The sequence below is a fragment of the Panthera uncia genome, chromosome F1 (assembly GCF_023721935.1).
Source record: "Panthera uncia isolate 11264 chromosome F1, Puncia_PCG_1.0, whole genome shotgun sequence".
Taxonomy (NCBI): domain Eukaryota; kingdom Metazoa; phylum Chordata; class Mammalia; order Carnivora; family Felidae; genus Panthera; species Panthera uncia.
In genome coordinates, this window is record NC_064813.1 from 43,846,895 (window position 1) to 43,871,472 (window position 24,578).

The 24,578-nt window shown below is 35.2% G+C and overlaps 1 protein-coding gene across 2 annotated transcripts in view; it reads left to right on the forward strand.

Annotated features, from left to right (window-relative positions):
* The window catches only part of KCNT2 (potassium sodium-activated channel subfamily T member 2), a 359,762-nt gene that overhangs the window by 247,862 nt on the left and 87,322 nt on the right, over nt 1-24,578 (forward strand). For both annotated transcript variants that reach the window (XM_049634538.1, XM_049634537.1), the window contains exons 15-19: nt 6,269-6,418; nt 8,723-8,952; nt 16,844-17,057; nt 19,561-19,666; nt 24,003-24,175. In XM_049634538.1, coding sequence (XP_049490495.1) covers nt 6,269-6,418; nt 8,723-8,952; nt 16,844-17,057; nt 19,561-19,666; nt 24,003-24,175 — 873 coding nt within the window. The remainder of the gene's footprint in view (nt 1-6,268; nt 6,419-8,722; nt 8,953-16,843; nt 17,058-19,560; nt 19,667-24,002; nt 24,176-24,578) is intronic.

Here is a 24,578-nt window from a genome sequence, read left to right on the forward strand (position 1 = left end):
TGACTGATAGCTTAAAAAGATCTGAGCCATATTTCTGGTACCCCATCTGAGTGTGTTGGTCACAAGGTGAGGAAACTCAAGCAGTTAGATTGTAGGATGTACCACTGGTAAATAAGATGAGGGAAAGTGGAAGAGACTTTCTTATCAGTGATCATATACCAAAGTACAGCCCTCATTCCCCATAAAGGGATAGTCACATGTGCCTACAAGACCCTTTATAGTGATTACTAATTAGAATTACTTTGAAGAGCAGCAACATCCTGTGGAGAATCAGCCTGAACTGGTAAGATTGAAATTTCAAATGGGGTGAGATTGAGCTTTTTAATAACTGAACATGATTTGAAAGAAATGGGACCTGCCCAAGATATTATTATAAGACAGGAATAGGGGATTTGACAGGACGTGCTTAGAAGGCTACAAGGTCTTGAAGACTTTGACAAAGGGTTAGTTTATTCACTTGACTAGGCGTTTTTCCCCCTTTCTCCTAAGGAATTGTCTATCACCTTTCCTTCCACTTCTCTTTAAAAAAAAAACAAAAAATTACTCACTTAGACATTTGTTTAGAGTTTAGAATGCATAGGAGAGCAGACACAAGCTTTGTTTCCTTCTAAGCTGCCTCATCTAAGTTTTTTCAAGGCTCTCTTGACTCTAGTTTTGGGTGCATGCATTTTACAGCATATCTCTTTATGCAGGGGAGATAGATATCTCAAAGAGGTTCTTTCAAATATGAAGCATATACTGTTACTCTGTACTCCATTTATTGTCTTAATAGAATATTTCATTTTCATATTCCTATCATTGTTTTCTTTTTCTACTATACTTTTATAAACAGCTGGAGATGGCAATGATTTTGAAAATAAAGGTGGACATACACTGGTTTAGGAAGCATTGATTACCAGTAAGTTTTCAGTAAAAATGTTAGAACATCCTAAAAAGGGTATGGAGTAAACTAGGCTGTACTGTTTTACAGGTTGCAATATACTTTGAGCTTGACAGTAAGTAAATGCACAAACCAATTATTTTCCCTAAAAGTTCATTTGCTTAGTGTAAACACATCTTAAATCTTCATTAAATGGCTTTTTGTAACTTTCACTAAGCTTTCCATTCTGTGTTTTTTGTCCCTAATATCTTTTGTGTTTTTACTGCTGCTGAGGTTAAATTTATTTCATGTCCATTAGCGATTGAGGAACTCCATGATTATTTTTTCTAATTCTAATGGCAAATTCATCATAGGGAAAGTAATTGGTTAGACCTAAAAGATGATTCTGGTGAGAAGACAGGTATTATATAATTAGGAAAGCAGAACATTTAGTAATTGAGCATAAAGAACATCGTTAGATTATTCTTTGTTCATTTAACCAAACATTTATTAAGCACTTACACTGTGTCAGAATGGATGTCAGAGTCTCAAAAGTATAGTGGTAAACAAGACATGATCCCTTTCCTCATGTGGCTTATTTCACAGGGAAGCAAGACATTAAGGGGTAATTAATACAATTTAGTGTTACTATATCATGAACAAAGTACAGCACTGCAAAGCTAAGAAGTAATGAGTAAGCTATAGGTCAGAGAATGAGTAGAGCTTTGGAGATAGGACGAACACCCTTGTGAAGAGTCCAAAATATAAGAAAGAGTTTCTTGTTCAGGGTAAATTAAGGAGTGCTCATGGCTGGAACACACGAGAGAAAGAAGACAGAGGTAACAAATGAAATTTGAAAGGTAGGTATAGCATAGGTCCAGAGGGCTTTGTAATGATGATAAAGAAGTTCACATTTTTAAAATGGAAGGAGGAAGCCCTTTAAACATTTTCAATAGGAGAGTAACATGAACTGATTGGAGTTTTTGAAATTCAGTCTTCTGACGCACCATAAATAGATTTGTAATGACCAATACTGGAGGCAAGGAGGCCAGACGGTGGGATAGGACTATTTGAAAAGTGTAAGAATTGATGGAGAAAGGAACAAGTGGTGAGATCAAGACCCACCTAGATGGTGGAATTAAAGAATTCTCTGGTATGAGAAGTTTGGAAATATCTTTTTATTTATGTGATTGTTTTCCTCCATTGAAAAATAATCTTGAATTGTTTCTGCCTATAAACATAAAGTAAGATAGATGAAGAGAAAATTTAGGGAGAATAGTAAATTGAAGACAAAGAAAAGGTTTTTTTTATACATCTACAGGCCGTAAAATGCCCTTTTTAAAAATAGAGATATAACTGCCAGGTAATATTACATTAATGTCAGATGTACAACATAATTCTCTCTATATGGGTATATGTATACACACATACACACATATATGTAGAGAGGAAATGATCATGCCAATAAGTCTAGTTAACATTCATCACCACACATACAATTTTTTTTTCTTGTATGCCAAACTTTTGAGATTTACTCTCTTAGTAGCTTTCTAATATATAATATAGTATTATTAACTATAGTCCTCATGCTGTACATTATATTCCAGGACTTATTTAGTATATAACTAGAAGTTTGTACTTTTTGCTCACCTTAACCTGTTTCACCCATCTCCCCAACTTCCCCTTTGGCAACCACCAGTCTGTTCTCTGAATCTAGGAGTTTACTTTTTGTTTACTTTTTTTGTTTTTAGATTCTACATCTAAATGAGACCATATGGTATTTGTCTTGGTGACTTATTTCACTTAGCTAATAACCTCAAGGTCCATCCATATTGTCACAAATGGCAGGATTTCCTTTTATATAGCTGAATAGTAACTCGTTATATATATTTACACCACATTTTCTTTATTCATTCATCCATCTACAAACTCTTTAGTTATTTCTATGCCTTGGTTCATGTAAACAATGCTGCAATGGACATGAGGTGCAGATATCTTTTTGAGTTAGTCCTGTTTTTCTTTTTTTGTGATGCAATTGTAAATGTCTCAGACATTCAAAAGTTGTAAGATTATTGTCATTAACATCCAGGTGCCTAGCATTTCAGATTAAAAAAAAATAAACATTACAAATGTTTCTGAAGCCCACATATATTATCTCTGATTGACTTCTTTCTTTCCTAGGACTTAGTTAACTAAAATAACAAATCTGGAATCACTTCTTTTATTTAACATTTTATATTTGAGATTTCTCCATGATGTTTTATAATCAATTGTACCTGCATTTTCACTCTTATCTTTATGGATTCTATTTATTTATTTGTTTATCCATATTTCTGATGGACATGGGTGCTCGAGATTTTTATATATTTTTTCTCTTCCATTAGCAAATCCTTTCTGGTCTACCTTCAGAACACACCCAGAGTGTAATCTGGTCCAAACCATCGTCATCTAGCTGGATCATTATATTAACCTCCTCATTGGTCATTACCCCTTCTTCAGTCTCTTCTCAGCGTCCTGACCTGTGAGGATTTTTGTAAAATTTAAGTCAGAATCTTCTCCCATTCTGTAGGTTGCCTTATAGTTTTGTCGATTACTTCCTTCACCACACAGAAGCTTTTGATCTTGATGAAGTCCCAATAGTTCATGTTTGCCTTCGTTTCCCTTGCTTTCGGGGACATGTCTAGTAGGATGGGTAGGATGGGTGTTGGGTATTAGGAAGAGCAGTTGTTGTGATGAGCACTGGGTGTTGTATGTGAATGATGAATCACTGAATTCTACTTCTGAAACCCATGTTGCACTGCATGGTAGCTAACTAACATATAAACAATTAAAGAAGACAAAAAATTAAAGTCAGAATCTTTTGCACCCATCTTTGAAATCCTCCAGTGACTGCCAAATCATCCCAAGTCCAAGTCCAAGTCATTGTAAAATTTTGTATACCTCTATATGACCCCTCCCCCTTCCCAGTTATCTCTCTGGCCTCATTTTTTCTCCTCCCCTAACTCCAGCCAAACTGGCCTTTGTTCTTTGTTCTCTGCTTCAGGAAAGTATTTGTTGATACTTCTGCCTGAAACAATATTCTCCTGAGTATTCCTATGGTTGCCTCTCCCACTCTCTTAAAGATTTTTACTCAAATGTCAACCTTCCAGCAATGCCTTCCTCAACCGTACCTTTTACTTTTCAATTCACGGCTCAAAATTATTCCCTCTCTGATTTTTCTCCCTGCACTGATCACTTCCAACATAACACAGTTTGCTTCTTTTGTTTACTGTCAGTCTTCCTTCACTAGAGGCTTCAAACAAGAAAGCATTTTTGCTTTCTTAACTGCCATAACTTGTGAATCTAGAACTTTCCCTGACACAGCCTAGGTGCTTGATAAATAATTCATGTAGGAATTAATAAGTGAGAACTGAATTTACCCAATGATATTAAATGGCATTATTAATTACATTTCTGAAAAAATTTACATGAGCTAAAAGGGGAACATTTTTATATATTTACAATTAGCTGAACTTAGAGATTCTTGGTTACCTATTAGGAATATATTTGAAGAAATCATAAAGATGTCTCCTGGCATGAAAGCATAAAATAGCATGAGAAGAAGCCAATGATTTAAGGAAATCCATCTGAAATGTCCTTGTATAACCCTCTCCTTTTCAAGCTACAATATCGTTTTCCCATTTCAGCCCCTGGACTTAGATGTATGATTCTTTTGAATAGCTTTTAGTACCCTTGTGTGACAATTATTTGACTCCATGCTACCTTTTGGATCTCAAATAAACCATGATGAATTACCGGCATCTTCTCTTACATTTCCAGCCCATTTAAATGGATTCTGTCTTTGCCAAGTATCATCTTGCCAAGTAGCACTGTGGTACATAACAAAGATGATTTTATTTTTGTTTGCCAAAAGGAACGTTTTCTCTACCAGGAACAGTTATTCCTAGAAAATAATAGTTAGATGTAGCCATATACAGGCTATAGTCAAAAGTGTTTTTACTTTATTTTTCTACTTCCAAAAACATATTAAAATTATTACAGAAGAAAGAGTAAAGGTCTTAAAAGCATTAGTGTTCAATAGGTTGCCTGGGCTGCTTAAAGGTGTCTCCAGAATCTAGCAATGAGAAAAGTGTAACAGCAAAATAATAATGGAAGCTAACATTTTCTGAGTGATTACTATGATCCTAACATCTGCTAAGTGATTTATTTGTATTACCTCATTTTATCTAACCCAGTGAGGCTGATACTGTTTTTCACAGAAGAGGCAGAGAATCACTGAGAAGTTAAGTAACTCACACAAGATCTTAAAATTAGGATTCAGATCAGGCAATCAGACTCCAAGGTCTAGGCTCTTGACTCTTAAGCACAATTAAACATACCTGGAAAATATATGATTTTTTAAAACTTAGTTACTCTTCTAAATGTTAATAAATGTATTATCTCTAATAATCCTTTAGACAAAACTCAAGAGTTTAAAATGTTTTTAAAACCCTAAATATGACAAATATGATTTGTTATCTGCTTTTATCCATTCAAAATCTATAGACAATCTACTGAAATATTTTGATATTTATACATTTATCACTTTCCTCCTAGAATATGCATTTTTTTTGTGTTTATAGAGTCCATAAGCTTTATTCAGAAAAAGTAAATGAAATACATTATAAAAAAATAGGAAAAAATAATTTTTCATAGGTTGACTTTTTTTATATATTTTCAAGGCCACTGAGGAGAGCATTCCAGAAAATAGAAACTGTACTTTTTGTGATAAACTTATATTCTTTTAAAAAATACTTCTGGTGATTGAACACCCTTTTATCTTGAAGAGGTATCTTTTCTTAACTGCTACATAATTGGAAGGAAGCCATTGCTATGATATGGACAGAAATTAAGAGTATGTTTTCTGTGAAATCAACTTGATAAGTTGACATGTATGAATACATAATTATAAATACAAAGCAAAATCAGTTACCTACAGGGGCCAAATAGGTATCATAAATGAGATGAAGTAGGTGCCATGTTACTTAGACTATAAAACAAGTGTAATATGTAGGATATGCATGACAGGATAGACATAAACAGAAATTAAAATGAAATGCTATATCTCATTGGTTCATGGTCAGGATAAATGTTTTCATTAACTGGAGTATGAAAAACTACTTTCTAGGATTGTGCCATCTTTCAAGCTTATTATATATTGTGTTAGTTTCAAAATTTTTGTAGTAATTCTTTGTGTTTGTAAATATCATCATTTAGAGCACCATACATATACTTCTTTGCACTGTGTTTACTAATTCTTCCTGGGAGGAAACTCCAAATTATGTATGGCAACTGTTTTTTTGTTTTTTTAACTTCATTCACTGTGTTTTTCTCTTGGTGTGCGTGTATGTGTGTGTGCTTTTGTTGCAGAGAAGGCCAGCAGTCACCAGAACAGTGGCAGAAGATGTATGGTAGATGCTCTGGCAATGAAGTATACCACATTGTTTTGGAAGAAAGTACATTTTTTGCTGAATATGAAGGGAAGAGTTTTACATATGCCTCTTTTCATGCGCACAAAAAGTATGTTTCTGCTTCCAGAGTGGACTTAAAATATAAATCAATCATACCTTTTAAACACAGTTTTCTAAAATACAGCCCATATTGGTGCTCATGAATTCCAAGTATTATGGAATTTTTAATGTAATTACTGAGACATTTGAACTCTGAGCTTCTGTATGATCTCTACAAGTTAATATTATTAGGTATAAAGTATAACTTAGTAGGAATATTGACTTTAGTAACTTCTTTTTAAAGTTGATTTTGAGAGAGACAGACACAGTGCAAGTAGGGTAGGGGCAGAGAGAGAGAGAGGGAAAGAAACCCAAGCAGTCTCCATGCTGCCAGTGCAGAGCCTGAAATGGGGCCTGAACTTATGAAACCTTGAGATAATGACCCCAGCCAAAACCAAGAGTCAGATGCTTAACTGAGCCACCTAGCTGCCTTGACTTTAGTGATTTTTAAATTGTCTTTAACATATTTTAATCTGTTAATGGGGCGCCTGGATGGCTCAGTTGGTTAAGTGTCTGACTTCAGCTCAGGTCATGATCTCGTGGTTCTTGAGTTTGGGACCCCTTGTCGGGCTCTGTGCTGACAGCTCAGAGCCTGGAGCCTGCTTGGGATTCTGTGTCTCCCTCTCTTTGCCCCTCCCCACTCACACTCTGTTTGTGTCTCTCTCTCTCTCTCTCTCAAATAAATAAACATTAAAAAACTATTAAAAATATTTTAATCCATTAGGAATTTAAAATAAATGAAAATGAATCTTATTTGGAGATCTAATTATAAAGTGTTGTTTAAAAATGTAAACAGAGGGGTCACCTGGGTGGCTCAGTTGAATGTATGACTTCAGCTCAGGTCTAGATCTCTTAGTTCTTGACTTCAAGCCCCACATCAGCTCCCTGCTGTCAGCACAGAGCCTGCTTGGGATCTTCCGTGTCTCACTCTGCCCCTCCCCAGCTTGCACGTGCCCTCTCTCTCTCTCTCAAAAATAAACATTTAAAAAATGTAAACAAAGTCATAATAACATTTATAAAAACTAGACATTTAAAAAAACTTTCTTTGGTCAGAGAAATAAGTTAAAAAGTAATCAATAGTATCTTCTAATTCAAACATGAAACATAATTTTTTTTCCTTTTTGAGAAAAATTATTTACTGAAGAAATAAAAATGTATGTTTATAATGAAAGTAATATATTATCAGTATTATAAATATATTGATAAAACATTTTTAAGGTTTATTTATATCTAGTATATTCTACTAATGTAATATTTTATGTATTACACTTAAATTCTCCATGTGATTCTATCCATACATACTAAATATACTTTTGATGTTTAAAAAATATTTAGTTTATAAATAATTTGTATTCAATAGATTTATTTGTAACACTATAAGACATATTGAAATAAAAAGATTCAGGACATTTTCTGTTTGGAGCATAACCTGAAAAAGTATAAAAGCAATTGTTAATATCTGTTCAATTTAGTGCTTGATATTTCTACTAATTAAGCTGTGCACCTATTCAGACTATTAAATTTTTTATTCCTAAAATTCAGAGTAAACCAAATATGGTAGACACAGAACTAAAAGAAATTTAGGGACCCTGATTCTTCGTCATGTGACATTGGTAAGTTTCTTCCCCTCCTTTAGGCCAATGGCTTTCAAATTTTTTTGACTAAGTAATATTGTTTTATGTTTTTTGATCAAATGAAAATACATATTTAAGGAAAGACCCAATAGACACACACTTTATAAAAAAAATTCTTACCCTTCCTAATGATATACATGCTGATGTTTTCTATTATCTTTTATTCTCTTCTGCTTTATTTAGGTGAACATATACATACATACATATATATGTTATAATGAACTAAATTGATTTCACAACACACTAAGGACATAGTTTCTTCTCCTGTGAAAATAGGAAAGTCTTGAGAATCTTGAGTCTTGAACTTTTAGGATCTTTTCAAAACGCTTTAAAAGGCTTTGATTTGCTGGAGCGCCTGGGTGGCTCAGTTGGTTAAGCGTCCAACTTCAGCTTAGGTCATGATCTCACAGTTTGTGGGTTCGAGCTCCATGTCGGGTTCTGTGCTGACAGCTCAGAGCCGGGAGCCTGCTTCAGATTCTGTGTCTCCCTCTCTCTTCTGCTTTTCCCTAGCTCATGCTCTGTCTCTTTCTGTGTCAAAAATAAGTAAAAGGCTTTGATTTGGGTTTTAATTTTCCTCTGCCTTATAACAGTTTGCTAATATGAAAACTTAAAAACAAACAAAAACTAAGAGCTTGCTGAATCACAATTCTTAAACTTTTATTTATTTATTTTAAATTAAGGTTTGGCGTCTGCTTGATTGGTGTTCGGAGGGAGGATAATAAAAACATTTTGCTGAATCCAGGTCCTCGATGTATTATGAATGCTACAGATACATGTTTTTATATTAATATTACCAAAGAAGAGAATTCAGCATTTAAAAACCAAGACCAGCAGAAAAAAAGCAATGTATCAAGGTCATTTTATCATGGACCTTCTCGATTACCTGTACATAGCATAATTGCCAGCATGGGTAAGTATAAATAAATTTGAAAATATCATTAGTTTCTTTCTTTAAAAAAGCATAATAAATATACTCCAATGTTTGTTAAAATTTCAACATCAAATTTAGAAACTACTTGTGTATATTATAAGTTTGGTGTAGCTGCATATACAGAACAAAGTTTCTAAGCTGTTAAACTGGTAAGAAATGTAGCTAATTCAAAATTGCCAACAATTGTTTCATATTTTTGATTATAATGTGAATACCCAACACTTGTGTATTTCTTTTGTAAGTTCTGTATCCAGTTATCAACAGAGGCTATTTCAGATATTCACCATTTTTCTCAAAACTCTTCTTCCATCCTCCATCTCAGGATTGAAGTTAGGTTTTATAACCTAGAAGTTAAAAAAAAAGGAAATAGATCCAGAAAAATAAGAATTTCCTTTAAAATTTGCCACCAAACTACCTACAAGCCCACAAATATTCAGTTTTTGTCACAAGGAAATGTGTCCTTTCTTTTAACATTTAACATTTTAATAGGAATGTCATCACTTATATAGTGGACCCATCTCTTTTACCTCTTCTGGAACCTCACCTGTGTTTTGATTCATCCTCATTACCTAACTTTATTTTTTTCAAAATCATTGGCTCATTTCTCCTTCCTTTGTTTTTTTCTCTGTCTCTGTCTCTGTGTGTCTCTCTCTTCATAAACACACACACACACACCCCTGAACCTCTTGGAATGACATCTTCACAGGTAAATTCCTTGAAAGAGTTGTCTTCAGTTGCTGGCTTGTTGTTCCTTCATGCTCTACCCAGTTCAGTCTGAAATCTGCAGTCCTTATATCACTACTCTGACAAAGTCACCACTCTTCTGTTTGTCACTAAATTCATTGAGCATCTTCACAGCATGGGACAGTTTTGACCATGTTCTTCCTGAAACACTCTAGTGCTTTTTCTCTGTATCGTGTACATTCATTTTCCCTAAATAGTCCCATCTGTTCCTATAGATTGATTTGCCTGCCAAAAATTGATGATTCTTTCATGTAAATCATTAACTTAAATTTCTCTTCACAACAACATATTCAACGGTGTACTGGTTATTTCTGTCTGGATGCCTCACAGGAAAAACTAGCACAGCATATTCAAATTGAACCAATCTTTCTGCCATCATGCAAAACCATCTTCCTCCTCTATTTTTTGGCTAAAGAACAGATGACACATTATAATTTATAAAGTCACAATTCTGACTTTTCACTCTTTCTCTCCTCTCATATCTCAGAATTCACCCAATTCTATTAAATCTGATCATTGAGTAACCCCGAGAGTCATTCCCTTCTCTCTTTGTGCGTTGTCTGTATGGTCATGGTCTCAGTCTCCATCATCTTTCCCCTCAACTGCAGGGTCAGTCCCCACAACCTTCTCTCCATGCCTTGGTGCTGTCTTGCATTCTTCTCCACCTTGAAACCAGAGTAATAATTTTTACATAATTTTGATAGTGTCATTGTCCCACATAAATCATTTGAATTGCTTCTTATTGGTCAATGGGAAAAAGAAATCTAAATTTTATAATATCACATGGCTTATAATTTGGATGACCAAAATCTCTTATTCTCATGAGTCAATCCCAGTTTCCCCAGGACAGTTCCAGTTTATATACATTGTCCCGGGTGTAATTATTGAATTCTTGATTCTCAAGAAGATAAATTGCACAGTCACTTTACTTATAAATTTTTTTAATGATTCCATCTTAATTTTCTAGTCCTGTATTTTATCATCCCTTTAATTGCACTCCTAAGTCCCAATCATACTAAATTCCTTTCAATCTTCACTAATGGTTTCTGACCAGTAGACCTTCGCACATGAAGTTTCTTTTGACAGGATCTACTCCCCAGCCTCCAACTTTGCCCTGGTAACAACTTCTAATCCTTTGTATCTCAGTCTCAATATCAGTCTTTCTGAGACATATTCCATGGCTCTACTTGGACTGTATTAGGTAACCCTGTTTGTCATTGACATAGCATATTATCTTTCTTCTACAGTAGTCCTACTCATTATCTTTCCATTATTCACAATTACTTATGGAGTACCTAGTATGTGCTGGAAACTCTTATAAGTATTTATGATAAATTAGTAAACAAATAGACAAAGATCCCTACCTCCCAGAGCTTACATTCAATCACAGGGAAGACTGGCAATAAATAGCACATAAAAAATAAATTATTTAGTGTGTTAGAAAGTGATGAGTAATAAGAAAAAAGAAAGAGGGAAACAGAGCTAGTAAAAAAAAAAAGTCTATGAATTCTGGAGAGACTGGATTTTTAAATGAGGTGGTTATTGGGCCTTATTGAAAAGGTGACATTTGAGAAAATACTTGAAGAAAATGAGGGAATTAGCTCTGTGCATATCTGGAGGAAGATCAAGTCCCCACTGGGAGCCTAACTGGGCGGTCTGGGAACAGTAAAAAGGTTCTTGTGGTGACTTAAACACAGTGAGGGATAGTGGGGTATAAGAGATGAGGTAGAAGACGTAAAATAAGACAAATTGTGTTGGGGCTTTTAAAGTCAAATTAAAGATTTTTGTTTCTACTCTGAGTGAAGGAGGATTCATTGAAGGTTTTAAGCAGAGCAATGGCATGACCTCAACTATGCTAACCTATGTTTTAATACAATCACTTTGGCTGCTATTGAGATTCTTGGTTTGGCCAAAGGATCAGAGTATTATCAAGTGGAAATAGTAAGAAGGAGAAAATTCTGGGTAAACTTTGAAGATAGAATAATTAGGGTTTGCTGATGATTGTAAATAAACTGAGAAAAGAGAACTGTGAAGAACTCCAAGGTTTTTGGTTTAAGCAACTGGAAAAAGGGAATGGCTGTCTATTGAGATAGAGAAGGCTTGGGGGAGTGCAGGTTTGGCTGGGGTTGTGGGGGTAGGGTGGGGCGGGTAAAAAGTTCAGTTTGGGTCACACTGAACTTCAAATGTTTGTTTGACATTGAGAAAAAGATGTCACATAGGAAGTTAGACATAAAAGTCTAGAGTTTAGGAAAGAGTTGTATACCAAAAAGGTAAATTTGGGGTTCGTGAGCTTATGTATTATATTTAAAGCCATGAGACTGAACAAGATCATTGATGAAATAAGTATGGACAGAAAAGGGATAAAAACAAAGAGTAAATCCTGCAGGATATCAACATTAAATATCAGGGAGATGAGAAGAAACCAGCAAGAGACCAAGAAGGAGCCATTGGCAAGGTAGTAGGAAAGCCTGGTGAGTGTGTGGTCTTAGAATCCAAATGAATCAAGTGTGTCAAGATACTGGAGTGATCAGCCATGTCTACTGCCACCAATAGTACAAATAACATCAGAATTGAGAACTGGCAATTGAATGTAACAAAATGGTGACCGTTGCTCTTTCATTGGAGTGGTAGCGGAAAACGGCAGATCGGAGGGGTTCATGACAGAATGGTAGAAGACAAATTAGATACGCTAGGTCCAGTGTCTCTCAAAAAGTTTTGCTGCAAAGGGATGCAAAGAAATGACTTTGTAGTCATGGTGGATATACAAGGAAGTGAGGAGGGCAAGGCAATCGGGAATATATTTAAGAGAATGAACATAATGATAGACCGTGGAACTTAATTTAGCTAAGGAAATGAAAAGCCATCTTTGGTTGAAGGAAACTGAAAAGGTAGTGGATTCAAAGATTATAATTCCATTGGGAATTAAAAAGGGAAGAGGTGGAAGGAGAAGAGGTGAAGGTACATATCAGAGAATGAGAGGTCAGAAATAGAGTTTACATGTACTAAATAGTAACTGTCAGATTTAGGGTATGACTGTGAGAGTGAATCGTTAAAGAATGGTGGAAGAAAAGGCCATTAGTGGATGAAGGGACAAGGAACTAAGTTTAGAGTATTGGAAGGATCATCTTCATGTGTAATGAAATATAAATCTATCTACATGCATAAAGAACTTGCCAAGAATGAGGACAGACATTGTACTGGACGGACTAATGCAGGAACTAAACTATCCAAGCATATTCATTTGCATTGATGCAGGTATCGGTTAGTTAGAGAGTTGAATTTAAACAGGATTTGCTTTTGCCAGGAGAGTAGGGGAGCAAAAATGTGACAAGGGAGCCAAGAGTGTTTGCTAGCAAATAATCATACTGCTTAAATATGGAGCCTAAGGTGGGTAAGAAGAGAAGACAGAACATGAAAGGAGTAAGGGAGACAATTCAAATTTGGTATCATAAATACAGTTGAAGTTCCAGTGGAGTGAAACCGTAGCTGAAGTTGAGACACAAATAAAAGTGACCTAAAAAGATAGGAAATAGTGGTGGTCAGAGGGTGAATGCAGGAAATGAGTAAAGGGAGCACTGTTGTAATTGGTTATAATAAAATCTAAAGAGTGAATGTGGAAGTGAGGGGCTAAGATAAGGTGAAAAGTGATTTCTTTAGTAAATTCAAGGAAGTGAGATTTTGGATGTGGGAAGGTTTATTTACCTGCATTTTTAACACACTGAATGAGGCAGGAAAAGTGTTATGAACTGGATTGTGTCCACCAAAATTCATATGTTGAAATCCTAACCGCGCCCCCCCCCCCCCCCCCCCCGTAACTCAGAATGTGATCTTTATTGGAGCTAAGGTCTTTACAGAGGTGATCAAGGCAAAATGAGATCATTAGGGTGGGCCCAAATCCACTGTGACTGGTGTCTTTATAAGAAGGGGAAATTAGGACACACAGACACATCAAAGGAAGACAGTGGGAGGAGACATAGGGAGAAGATGGCCATCTACTAGCCAAGAAGTGAGACCTGGAACAGATCATTCCCTCACAGCCCTCAGAAAAAAACCAGTCCTTCTAACACTTGGGTTTTGGATGTCTACCCTCCAAAACTATGAGGCAATAAATTTCTGTTTCTTAAGCCAACCAATTTCTTTGGTTCTTTGTTATGAATGCAATAGTATTGGAGAAACGGACTAGAATCTTTAAGAAATAAGTAGAATGGCATAGTATTAGTTACCAAACAAAGCCATGAAAGATAGCGGTGGTAGAATCTTGAAGGTATGGGATACAAAGCTGGTATTTTCTAAAGGATAAAAGGAAAATGGTTTAAAAGAGAGTGACAGCACTGAGGGTATTTATCTACCTCCAACCCACCGGTTTAAAGGGGTGACGGGAAAATGTTAGGGAAGAGCCAGGTTTGTTAAGGAAAGGAAATGTTCCAAGAACAGCTTGTTTCTGTAATTGAAACTACTTTCTAAATTGCGTCTTCCCTGCTAGATTCTTTCTCAGGATCGTATCCCTCAGGCCCAGTTTGGTGCCAGGTGTCCGTGTTGGCAGAATAATCAGGAAGTGACCAAATTTCCCTATGTTGGGCAAGAAAATGGTAAAGCGGTAGTTGGGGTTATGTGGAGTCAAATATATTTGGAGAATGGAGTTAAAAGATCATGATTCCTTAGGAAGCAGGAGGGGATTTAATTCCCCCAAGAAGAGTAGGGATGAGCTTTATGTAAATGGAGGTATGTTTGTTTGCTTCTAAGCAGAAATAAAGGAATAAAAGTTTGGTGAAATTTTCATGTTTGTTTAAAGTCAGGGAATTGAAGGGTTTTTTCTACATTAAGTTCTGTTTCCTCCCTGAATATGGCACTGTGGTTACCTGCAGAGGATAAATAATATACATATGATTTTTTTTTAATGTTTTAATGTTTATTTATTTTTGAGAGAGAGAGGGAGAGACAGAGTGCGAGCAGGGGAGCGTGCAGAGAGAGAAGGAGACATGATCCAAAGCAGGCTCCAAGCTCTGAGCTGTCAGCACAGAGCCCGATGTGGGGTTCAAACTCACAGACCCCAAGATCATGACCTGAGCCTAAGTCAGACGCTTAACCGACTGAGCCACCCAGCTGCCCCTATACATATGAATTTTAACTCAGAATCTTAGGATATAAATCATGTATTGCTTTTCTTTATTTTTGTAAGTCAAATATATAAAATTTAATTTTTAATCAATTCCAGACTTAATAGAAAATTTAATCTCATTTTCTCTAGGGTCCCCATTCACCCCTCCCCCAAAGAGAATGAGTTATAGATTAGTCCTTATTTATGATGCTAAAATTTTGGGCGAGTGTATAGTTTCTGATGGCAACCACCTTTACCTTCGCTCTGATATTGGAATCGCTGAGTGCTGGTAGCCACATCTCTTTCTCAGAAACAGCAGTTCTAAATATGTTCATATATGCCCCTCACACAAAGGCTTCCCCACTGACTACAGACACACTAGGCTTCCCGTCCCTTTAATCTGAGTATGTGCATATGAAGAGGTACCAGTCTCTGAAACTTGACCCCCAGAATTTATTTGAATTTTGAGGAATTCTCAAATATTCTCACTAGACTTGTGCTACCAACCCTCACCCTCAAAAACATTCTGTTCATCTGTCTTTCTGTGAAGACTTGTAGTTGCCTCAGAGGTTTTAGAAATCAGTTGCTGACCTCTCTTTCCATGGTACAAGGAAAGAGATGCTAAAATCCATTAGTTTTATTTCCCCTTTAAAAATGCCCGCTGAGATAGTAAAGGAGGCGTCAAGGTCAGGTTTGAGAGAAGTGGAGAGTGTTTTAATAGATGATTCAGATGGGACAAAGTGAGGTCTAAGGGCTTTTAGAAAGATGACGAGGTATCACTGAGTGCATACATGAAGTGAGTGGTAGTGAAACATGATGGCATCTATCAGGTAGATTGTATTATTTTCTTCAGAAGGGTAGAGACGTCAACTTTCCACAAATTGGTGTTTCAATTAATTTCAAAATTCCAATACAAAAAGTCCCAAAGGAATTCGTTTCTTCTGTTTACTGTTGAGTACCTCAAGTATTCAAAAGCCTTAAGCTATTTGGGTTTGCTGTTCCTGCTGTCTCAGGGTATTTCCACAGCTCCTGCACTTGCACTCACTCTTGTCACTATTGTCTTTCCCGTCAAAAATCAAAAGTCATGGGGCGCCTGGGTGGCTCAGTCGGTTAAGCGTCCGACTTCAGCTCAGGTCATGATCTCGCGGTCCATGAGTTCAAGTCCCGCGTCAGGCTCTGTGCTGACAGCTCAGAGCCTGGAGCCTGTTTCAGATTCTGTGTCTCCCTCTCTCTGACCCTCCCCCATTCATGCTCTGTCTCTCTCTGTCTCAAAAATAAATAAACGTTAAAAAAAAAATTTAAAAAAAAATCAAAAGTCATGACTTCAGAGTAACCTTCCTTACCACCTGGTGAAAAGTTCATACATCCTCCTGCTCCGAACCCCACTGTTATTTTTCACATCATTTGTTTTATGTTCTGCATGGTATTTATCATTATCTAAAAGAGTTTTTTTCCCCCATTTATTTGTCTACTTGGTTATTTTAAAGATAAATGGTTATATGTGGAAACATTGTCTCACTCCCTGCATATCCAAAGTGCCTAGGTTAGGTGCTTGCCATGCGGTGGGTGATTACTCAATAAATATTTGTTGAATAAATATAAAATATTAATGGTTCCAATATAAAAAAGTGGTTACGAATCAACAAGAGAATAATAACAAAACGAGGGGAAAGATATAATGAGAAATACACAATATTGCAAAGGATAAAAATTCTTATTAATTTTAAATAAATGTAAATTGAAACAAGGTATTTTTTTCACTTTAAATTCCTAAATATTTCAGGATTTCACAAGTCTTATGTTTTGTGCAATAGAGCTAGACTCAGCAAATACACTTCTGCACAAATACACAATTTTTTTTAATCCACGTAGGTAAGAAATGCCCACGTGAGAAAGAAATAACTTTGAGATTAAGGGATAAACAATAATATGTTCCCTGGTTATACTGGTTGTATTTTTATCATTAAATGGTTGATTCTCATACAGATGGCAAATGTTTTGATGGATTTTTATGTTTCATTGTTGCAGGTACGGTGGCTATAGACTTGCAAGACACAAGCTGTAGATCAACAAGCGGCCCCACCCTGTCTCTTCCTACAGAGGGAAGCAAAGAAATCCGAAGACCTAGCATTGCCCCCGTTTTAGAGGTTGCAGATACATCATCTATTCAAACATGTGATCTTCTAAGTGACCAATCAGAAGATGAAACTACACCAGATGAAGAAATTTCTTCCAACTTAGAGTATGTTTAGATAGTCTAAATTGTAAGATTTACTGGGATTTGTGCTACTATGAGACATTAATGTCCTTACCTTTTGGACATCTTAGAATCAATTCTACATACTTCTACCAAAACATCCTTCCTACTAGCCAATATCTCTGTTATATAAAAATAGAAAATATTTTAAGACCTCAAATTTCTGGCTTCAACATATATTTCCAGGCTCCATGTTCTCTCAATTATCTGTTATCCTCAAAGAAGAAAATACATAAATCGGTATTTTCATGCTATAAGATGCATTTTCAGGATTGTATGTTTTTGTTAATTATATTGTACTCTCTAAACTTTATATCCTTCCATGTCGATATTGAAGTTCAGTTATTAAATGACATGTAATGGAGCTTTCTTCCATTAAGCTTCCCTTCCAAATCTCAGCATTTCAGCAGTCTTTTGCATATGATATACGTCAATAATATTTTGAATGCATGGATAAAGGAAGTACTTGTGCTCTTTACTGTGCTTCCATAACACATAGGGCCAATGTACATGCTATTAGTCACATGTTAGCCTTCAGTAGGGTTTGTTTACTTGTCTTCATCACATATTATATTGCTATTTCTTGAGGAAAGCACAGTGGTCAACAGTCTTGACTATGGAGTCTGAAAGAATTTGTTTCTCATGGCAGTTCCACCTTATACTGGTTATGTACAAATGACTTTGATTAAACAATCTGAATCACAGTGCCTATATCTATAAAGTGAGTATAATTGCAGCTTCATGATGTTCATATGAAGTTTAATTGAGATAATGGAGAAGTGCTTATGACAATGCTTTGTGCAGATTAAGCATTCAATGAGTAATAATTACTAGGAGGTATAGCAGGGCTAGTAGTAGTGTCAATGGTAACACCATTCACATACTGCTCCTGATATCTTTCATATAATAGATGTTCAATTAACATTGATGTTAATGTCGAATTGAACTAAAATAGCCTGAAATACAATTGAAACTTAAAAAAATCCTTCTTTTAATCCTTTACACTTTAAAAAAATTTATTACAGGGAAGTTTGATGTACCTACAGAACACAATGCACTCTCCAAGAAATCAATAGTACTTAAATATAGTTATGAAATATTTGATGGGAACAAGGAGGTTTGAGTGCCAGGATTTTCCTAGAAATTACTTTGTGTGCTGTGATTGAAATTCTTTCTTTGCATGTGCTTTTGAAAAGTTTGAGAGGTCGAATTTTTTTATTTTTAGAAAACGGAAAAAGATGATGACGTAAAAGTGGAGATTATCAGGTTCTAAATTTGCAAAATGGGCACCTTTTTACCCTCCTAGCTAATAAAGTCTGGAAAACAGTTTAAACTAGGTTTGAAATTTGGTTTAGAAGGTAAATTTTTACTGAGAAAACAGTTTTCATATTGGATAAAGGGATTTTGCCTCTACTCAATTTTATTTCTTAATAAATAAATAGTTCTTTTTTCTGCTGCTGCTACTTTTTGATAGTTTTATTTTGAAAATCAGTACAGCCGTGATGTACAAGTGGCTATTTTCATGAAGTCAGCAAACAAATGAATGTTTTTGATAATATTTTAAGGAAGATTCCAACAATATTGTTTTTGGTGAATGTTTGAGTGATTAAATCAACTGTTTACTCCTTTGTGATTATGCATCCAGGACTAATGAGTATTGATGAAGTAAATCATAATAAGTCATTTTGCTTTAGGGGCGCCTGGGTGGCTTAGTCGGTTAAGCGCCTGACTTTGGCTCAGGTCATGATCTCATGGTTCGTGGGTTCAAAACCCGCATCAGGCTCTGTGCTGACAGCTTGGGACCTGGAGCCTGCTTCCAGTTCTGTGTCTCCCTCTCTCTCTGCCCTTCCCCCACTCACGTTCTGTCTGTCTCTCAAAAATGAATAAACGTTAACAATTTTTTTTTAGAAAATAAGTCCTTTTGCTTTAAATGTGTTTTATAAAAAATAATGGTCATATTTTAAAAAGTCTATCTAAATTTTTAAACCGAGGATTGGCAAACTTTTTGTACAGGAACCAGCTAGTAAATATTTTAGACTTTATGGGCCCTATCTGGCTGTACACACCCAGCTATTTTTGACACATGAAAGCACCCATTGACAATACATAAAATGAATGAGTATGGCTGTGTCCTAAAGAAACGTTACTTGTGGATACTTACGTTTTAATTTCATAATATTTTATGTGACATGAAATATTATTCTTTTGTCTTTTTTCAACCATTTATTTTTTAAAGCTTTTTCCAATCCTTTAAAATAAAAAACAAAACAAAACACTTTTAATTCACAAAACTAGCTGATGGGCCAGACATGGTCCATGGGTCCTGGTTTGCTTATCCTTATTATAAATCCTTTCTTTATCAAAACGTAATTGCAAGAAAAAGAGTTGCATCTAACTTTATGAAAATCGAGGGGTATGGCTATAACTTAATGGTCCAGCTTTGTGTGTTTTGTTCAAGGCAATTCAAATATTTCATATTATTTTACAGATATGCTAAAGGCTACCCACCTTACTCTCCATATATAGGAAGTTCACCCACTTTTTGTCATCTCCTTCATGAAAAAGTGCCATTTTGCTGCTTAAGACTAGACAAGGTAAGTAATTGTTATTTTCTCCAAAACTGAAATTATGGCATTTTGTAATTACATATATTTAAATAATTTTGTATAATCTTTTGACTAAAATATGTTTAAAGAGCATTATCTTCTCAAATGTAAATGTAATACATAAAATGGTGAATTGTACTTTCTTAACTGAACTGAAGATTACCCAAAAACTCTACTCTTCTACTAAAATACCCAATGATTCAGCCAGTCATCTTGTTAAGGAAAAAACAAAGGTGCCAAAATCTCAAAGTTATGAATTTTCCACATCCAAAGTCTCTCAAAATTACTTTGGCCAAATGGGCACTATTTATTTTGCCAGGTATTTTTGCCTCAAAACTTAATGTGCGATTGCTTACATGGTAAAATTAGCTGATCTATGTGTTAGCCACAAAGGTTCATTATTGATTAGACTGAAAGCTAATATCTGTGTCGTGGTTAATATCTCCTTTCCTAAAGATTTTACTATAGTTCTTGGTTCCTGTCTGGATGTTCCAAAGAAACCATTCAAAACAGAAAGATTCCAAGAAGGCGAGCATTTTTAAATCTCTTTCATGATATGGCCAATTGGCATGACCTGTATAAGAGCTTGTTCTCTTGATGAATAAGAAAGCAGATAAAAAGAAGATTCTCAACTGCCCCTCCACCTCCTAGAAATTAAAATGCCACTAATTCTAACCAGGAATTTTACTGTAAATTTTGGAGTTAATGGGTGTTAAAATCTGCTTACAGGCTTTGGAATTTGGGCAGATAACTTCATTAAATTTCAGTTTCCACATCTGCAAAATGTTTGTAATTTTAATATGAGCCTCATCGGGTTCTTTTGAGAATTCTATAACTTAGTGTGTGTAGAATGCTTTTAACATAGTGCCTGGAAGTTAATAAATGACTAGGCACTTAATGCATTCTGTTAGTATTCTTGCTACTATTACTTTTTTGTGTAATAAACATCATGAGTCTTGGCTATTACTGTCATTCTTGAGGAAGATTAGCAGAACATTAGAAAATTTCTGCCTTTATCATTCTGAAGCTTTTTTTTGTAAATCTTTGTCATTGCTTCCAAATATTCATCTGGGTCCATTAAGATGGACAGTTCCATCTCTCAACGCCTTTTGCTTTTGTTCTTGTTTTAATTTACCGTGTGCAGTATTTGATAGTACTCTCTGTGTATTTTTGGTAACAGTAATAAATCTTAAGCTTCAGGACTCTTCACCTGTATCGACCCTTTCTAAGAACCTGTGACTAATTTTTTTAGTTTATAATATTTGTGTTATTTTCCTCAAAGAACATTCCCCAAGAAACAGAAGCTTTAGGCCCCACAAAACCTGGATTCACTTCTTGTACCATTTTATTTTTTAACACACTGTTCAAGAGAAAAAACATACTGGGAGACCAAAGAGGGGAAATGATTTATCCCCAAGCAGGACAACTGATATAACTGAAAAGTTAAGCTTTCAGAGATACAGATTGGTGAACAATAGAGGGTCCTTTAAAACTAAAGACTGAACTGTCTCTCTACCATATAGAGAAGGCAAAGTTTCTGAATGTTGCTGACTAGCTGTGACATCTGGTATTATCGTATATTTATTTAGCATTAGGCTGGCTGGAGGTGGTGGTCTGCTCCATAAAGGAATGCCTACTTTGTAATTAGGAGATGGGGTTGGGCAGCCAATCCTACTGCATCTGTGAAGTGTGAGTGGGGATTATGTTGCCCAGTTCATTCTGCATCAGCATCAACAAGCTGGTTCTTGATCAAGGTTTATCAACACTAAATTCCTTGTTTTCTCCTTTTTGTTTTCTTATTAATTGAGCTACTTCTTCTTAAAAAAATTTTTTTTTGATGTTTATTTATTTTTGAGAGAGAGAGACAGAGCACGAGTGGGTGAGGGGCAGAGAGAGAGAGGGAGACAGAACTCAAAGCAGACTCCAGGCTCCAAACTCTCAGCACACAGCTGGACACAGGGCTTGAACCCACAAACCGTGAGATCATGACCTGAGCTGAAGTCGGACACTTAACTGACTGAGCCACCCAGGTGTCGCTAATTGAGCTACTCCTAAATTAGTTCTTTTTTTCTCATTTTACCTCATAAATCTTCAAGTTCTTAATAGTCTCAACATTACCTGTCACTCTTCCCTTTCCACGACCTCTTTGTGAGTGACCTCATTCCTTCATATGGTTGCAGATCCTACTTATATTAGTAAATCTTCAATCATACTTCCAATGAAGGCTTATTGCTCCCTCCTTTTTAAAACCATTTCCCCTTTCTCCATTCTTTTTTATACCTTAAACCTTCCTTCTGGATTCATTTTTCTACTTCCTAGATTATAGCTTTTAGAAATTCTCTTACTAAGGTCCTATCAGTGTTAAATTCTGTCAATTTCAGTTTCCCTACAAATATTCTTAATCTTAAAAGATAGTTTTGTTGGGTGTCCAATTCCAAGCTATGAGTTTTCTTTTTCCTTTAAGCACATTGGGATTTTATTTACTGCCTTATGGGCTCCATGTTGCTTTTGAGAAGTGGTCATCATCCTAGTTCCTATTCCCTGTGGAGAGTCTCTGTTTTCTGTTTGGCTGGTTTTAAGATCTTGTCATTGCCTTGGTTGTTCTGCACTTTTATTACCATGCATATGAAGCTGGATTTTTATTTATTATTTGACTGAAGTTTTGAGTATTTCATTAATTCTAGAAAATCCTCAGTCAGTATTTACTTGAATAGGGCTTCTTTCTGATACTTTCATTTTCAGGCATCTCGTTTAAATATATGTTAGACACTGTCACACTGTTTTCCAAATATGTTCATTTTTTCTTACTACTTTATATCTCTTTCCTTCTCACATTCTGAGTAGTTACTTCAACTCTGCCCTGCAGTTGACCCCATTCATATGCATCAAATGTGTAATATTACCCAGCTTTTGAGTTTTTATTTTTAATTAGTGTACTTTTTAGTTCTAAAAGAGAATATATGCATTTCTTAACTTTTTTTTAATGTTTATTTTATTTTTGGGAGAGAGAGAGCATGAGTTGGGGAGGGGCAGGGAGAGAGGGAGACACAGAATCTGAAACAAGTTCAAGGCTCTGAGCTGTCAGCACAGAGTCCAATGTGGGGCTCGAACTAGGGAATGGTGAGATCATGCCTAGGCCGAAGTCAGAGGCTTAAACCAACTGAGCCACCCAGGTGCCCCAAATATATGCATTTCTCTTAACATCTAACTGAGTATTTTAAATAATCTCTTCTTATTTGTTCATACTTTAAATGTTCTCTTTTATTTCTTTAAATACAGTAAACGTGTTTGTTTTATATTCTGAAATAATAACATCAATAATTTGTAGTCTTTGTGAGTCTAATTCTATCATTTATTGTTTCTGTTGACTCATGGTGCCTTGTTCCCAACAGCATTTTGCAATTTTTTATTAAAGAATGAAGGTAGAGAATATTCCAGAATTGGTGATGAATCCACAGAGAATCAACTAATCTCAACCCAAATAAACAAACTCACATAGAGACATAGATAGATGAAAAAGCAGAACACTAAAGGAGTTCTCCATGCAGATAATTTAGTTTAAAAGAACCTTGGTTTAATACTGCTATGTCTATTAAGTACCAGCCCCCTAGAAAATAGCAAAATACCCTGAGGGCAACAATGAGTTTTGATAAAGTATTGCTATTGTTTTTGTTGTTATTACCAGTAGTAGTATTGTACTTTTGTGTATTTCTATCATTATCTTGACAGCTCAGATATACAGTTATATAATTAAGGATTTTGTTTTGTTTTGTTTTTCTTTGCTTTTTTGTTTTTTAACAACAAAGAAAATGCTTTTTCCATATTCGTCCCTTTAGATATTCAGTACTTGGAATGTTCAAAGGTTATTTAATTATGCTATTTCTGGCAATGAAAGTCAGAAGTAGATTTTTCCCAGCATTATTGAGATATAATTGACAAATAAAAATTGCATATATTCAAGGTATATATAACATGATGTTTTGCTATCCATACACATTATGATAATTTTTAAATATAGATACCCAGATGTCATCTAGTAGTAAGTTTCAGTTTCCAGTAGAACATGTATGCACACATATTGCTGACTTTTTCTTCCCCTACATCATGCTACACACCCGCAATCATTTGTCTTGCCATGCACACCTTTGTTTCCTGAAGCAGGCTGGAGAACGGCATAGAAAAATGTAACTATTTTCAAATTTTTTATAAAATAAGGGATTTACTAGGTTAACTTAACTTTACTTTTCCATATATCCTAAATTTTTTCACCAAATTTTAGTGGAGTGTAAAAATGGCATTTCTTTGTATAATTTTTCTTCTCTAGAGTTGCCAGCATAACTACTATGAGGACGCAAAAGCCTATGGATTCAAAAATAAGCTAATTATAGTTGCAGCTGAAACAGCTGGAAATGGATTGTATAATTTTATTGTTCCTCTCAGGGCATATTATAGACCAAAGAAAGAACTTAATCCCATAGTACTGCTATTGGATAACCCGTAAGTATATTTTAAAATACCCAAACAAGACAAAGAGTTTTTAACATTATATCAAAAATAATTTACTTTAATTTGCTTAGAATATTTTAAATCAGATACATTATGGCACATGATTCATTGGGAGGTATATTTTGTGCTAAAACAATCACTGAGTATGGTTATGTTTCACAAATACTACTTGAAACATCACTGGAGCACTCTGAGCATCTTATTTAAGACTATTTTGCAAGTTGTTATCACTCAATATCAATGGGAAAGACGCCATTGAAATAATTACAGTTATTTTCTTTAAGTTAATCAGCTAGTCTGGAAAATTTCTGCCAAAACTAGACAAATTTCTTGTCTTTTGAAAGAACCGTTAATTATCATCTAAGCATATTAATGATCCATTCTTATGTGATAG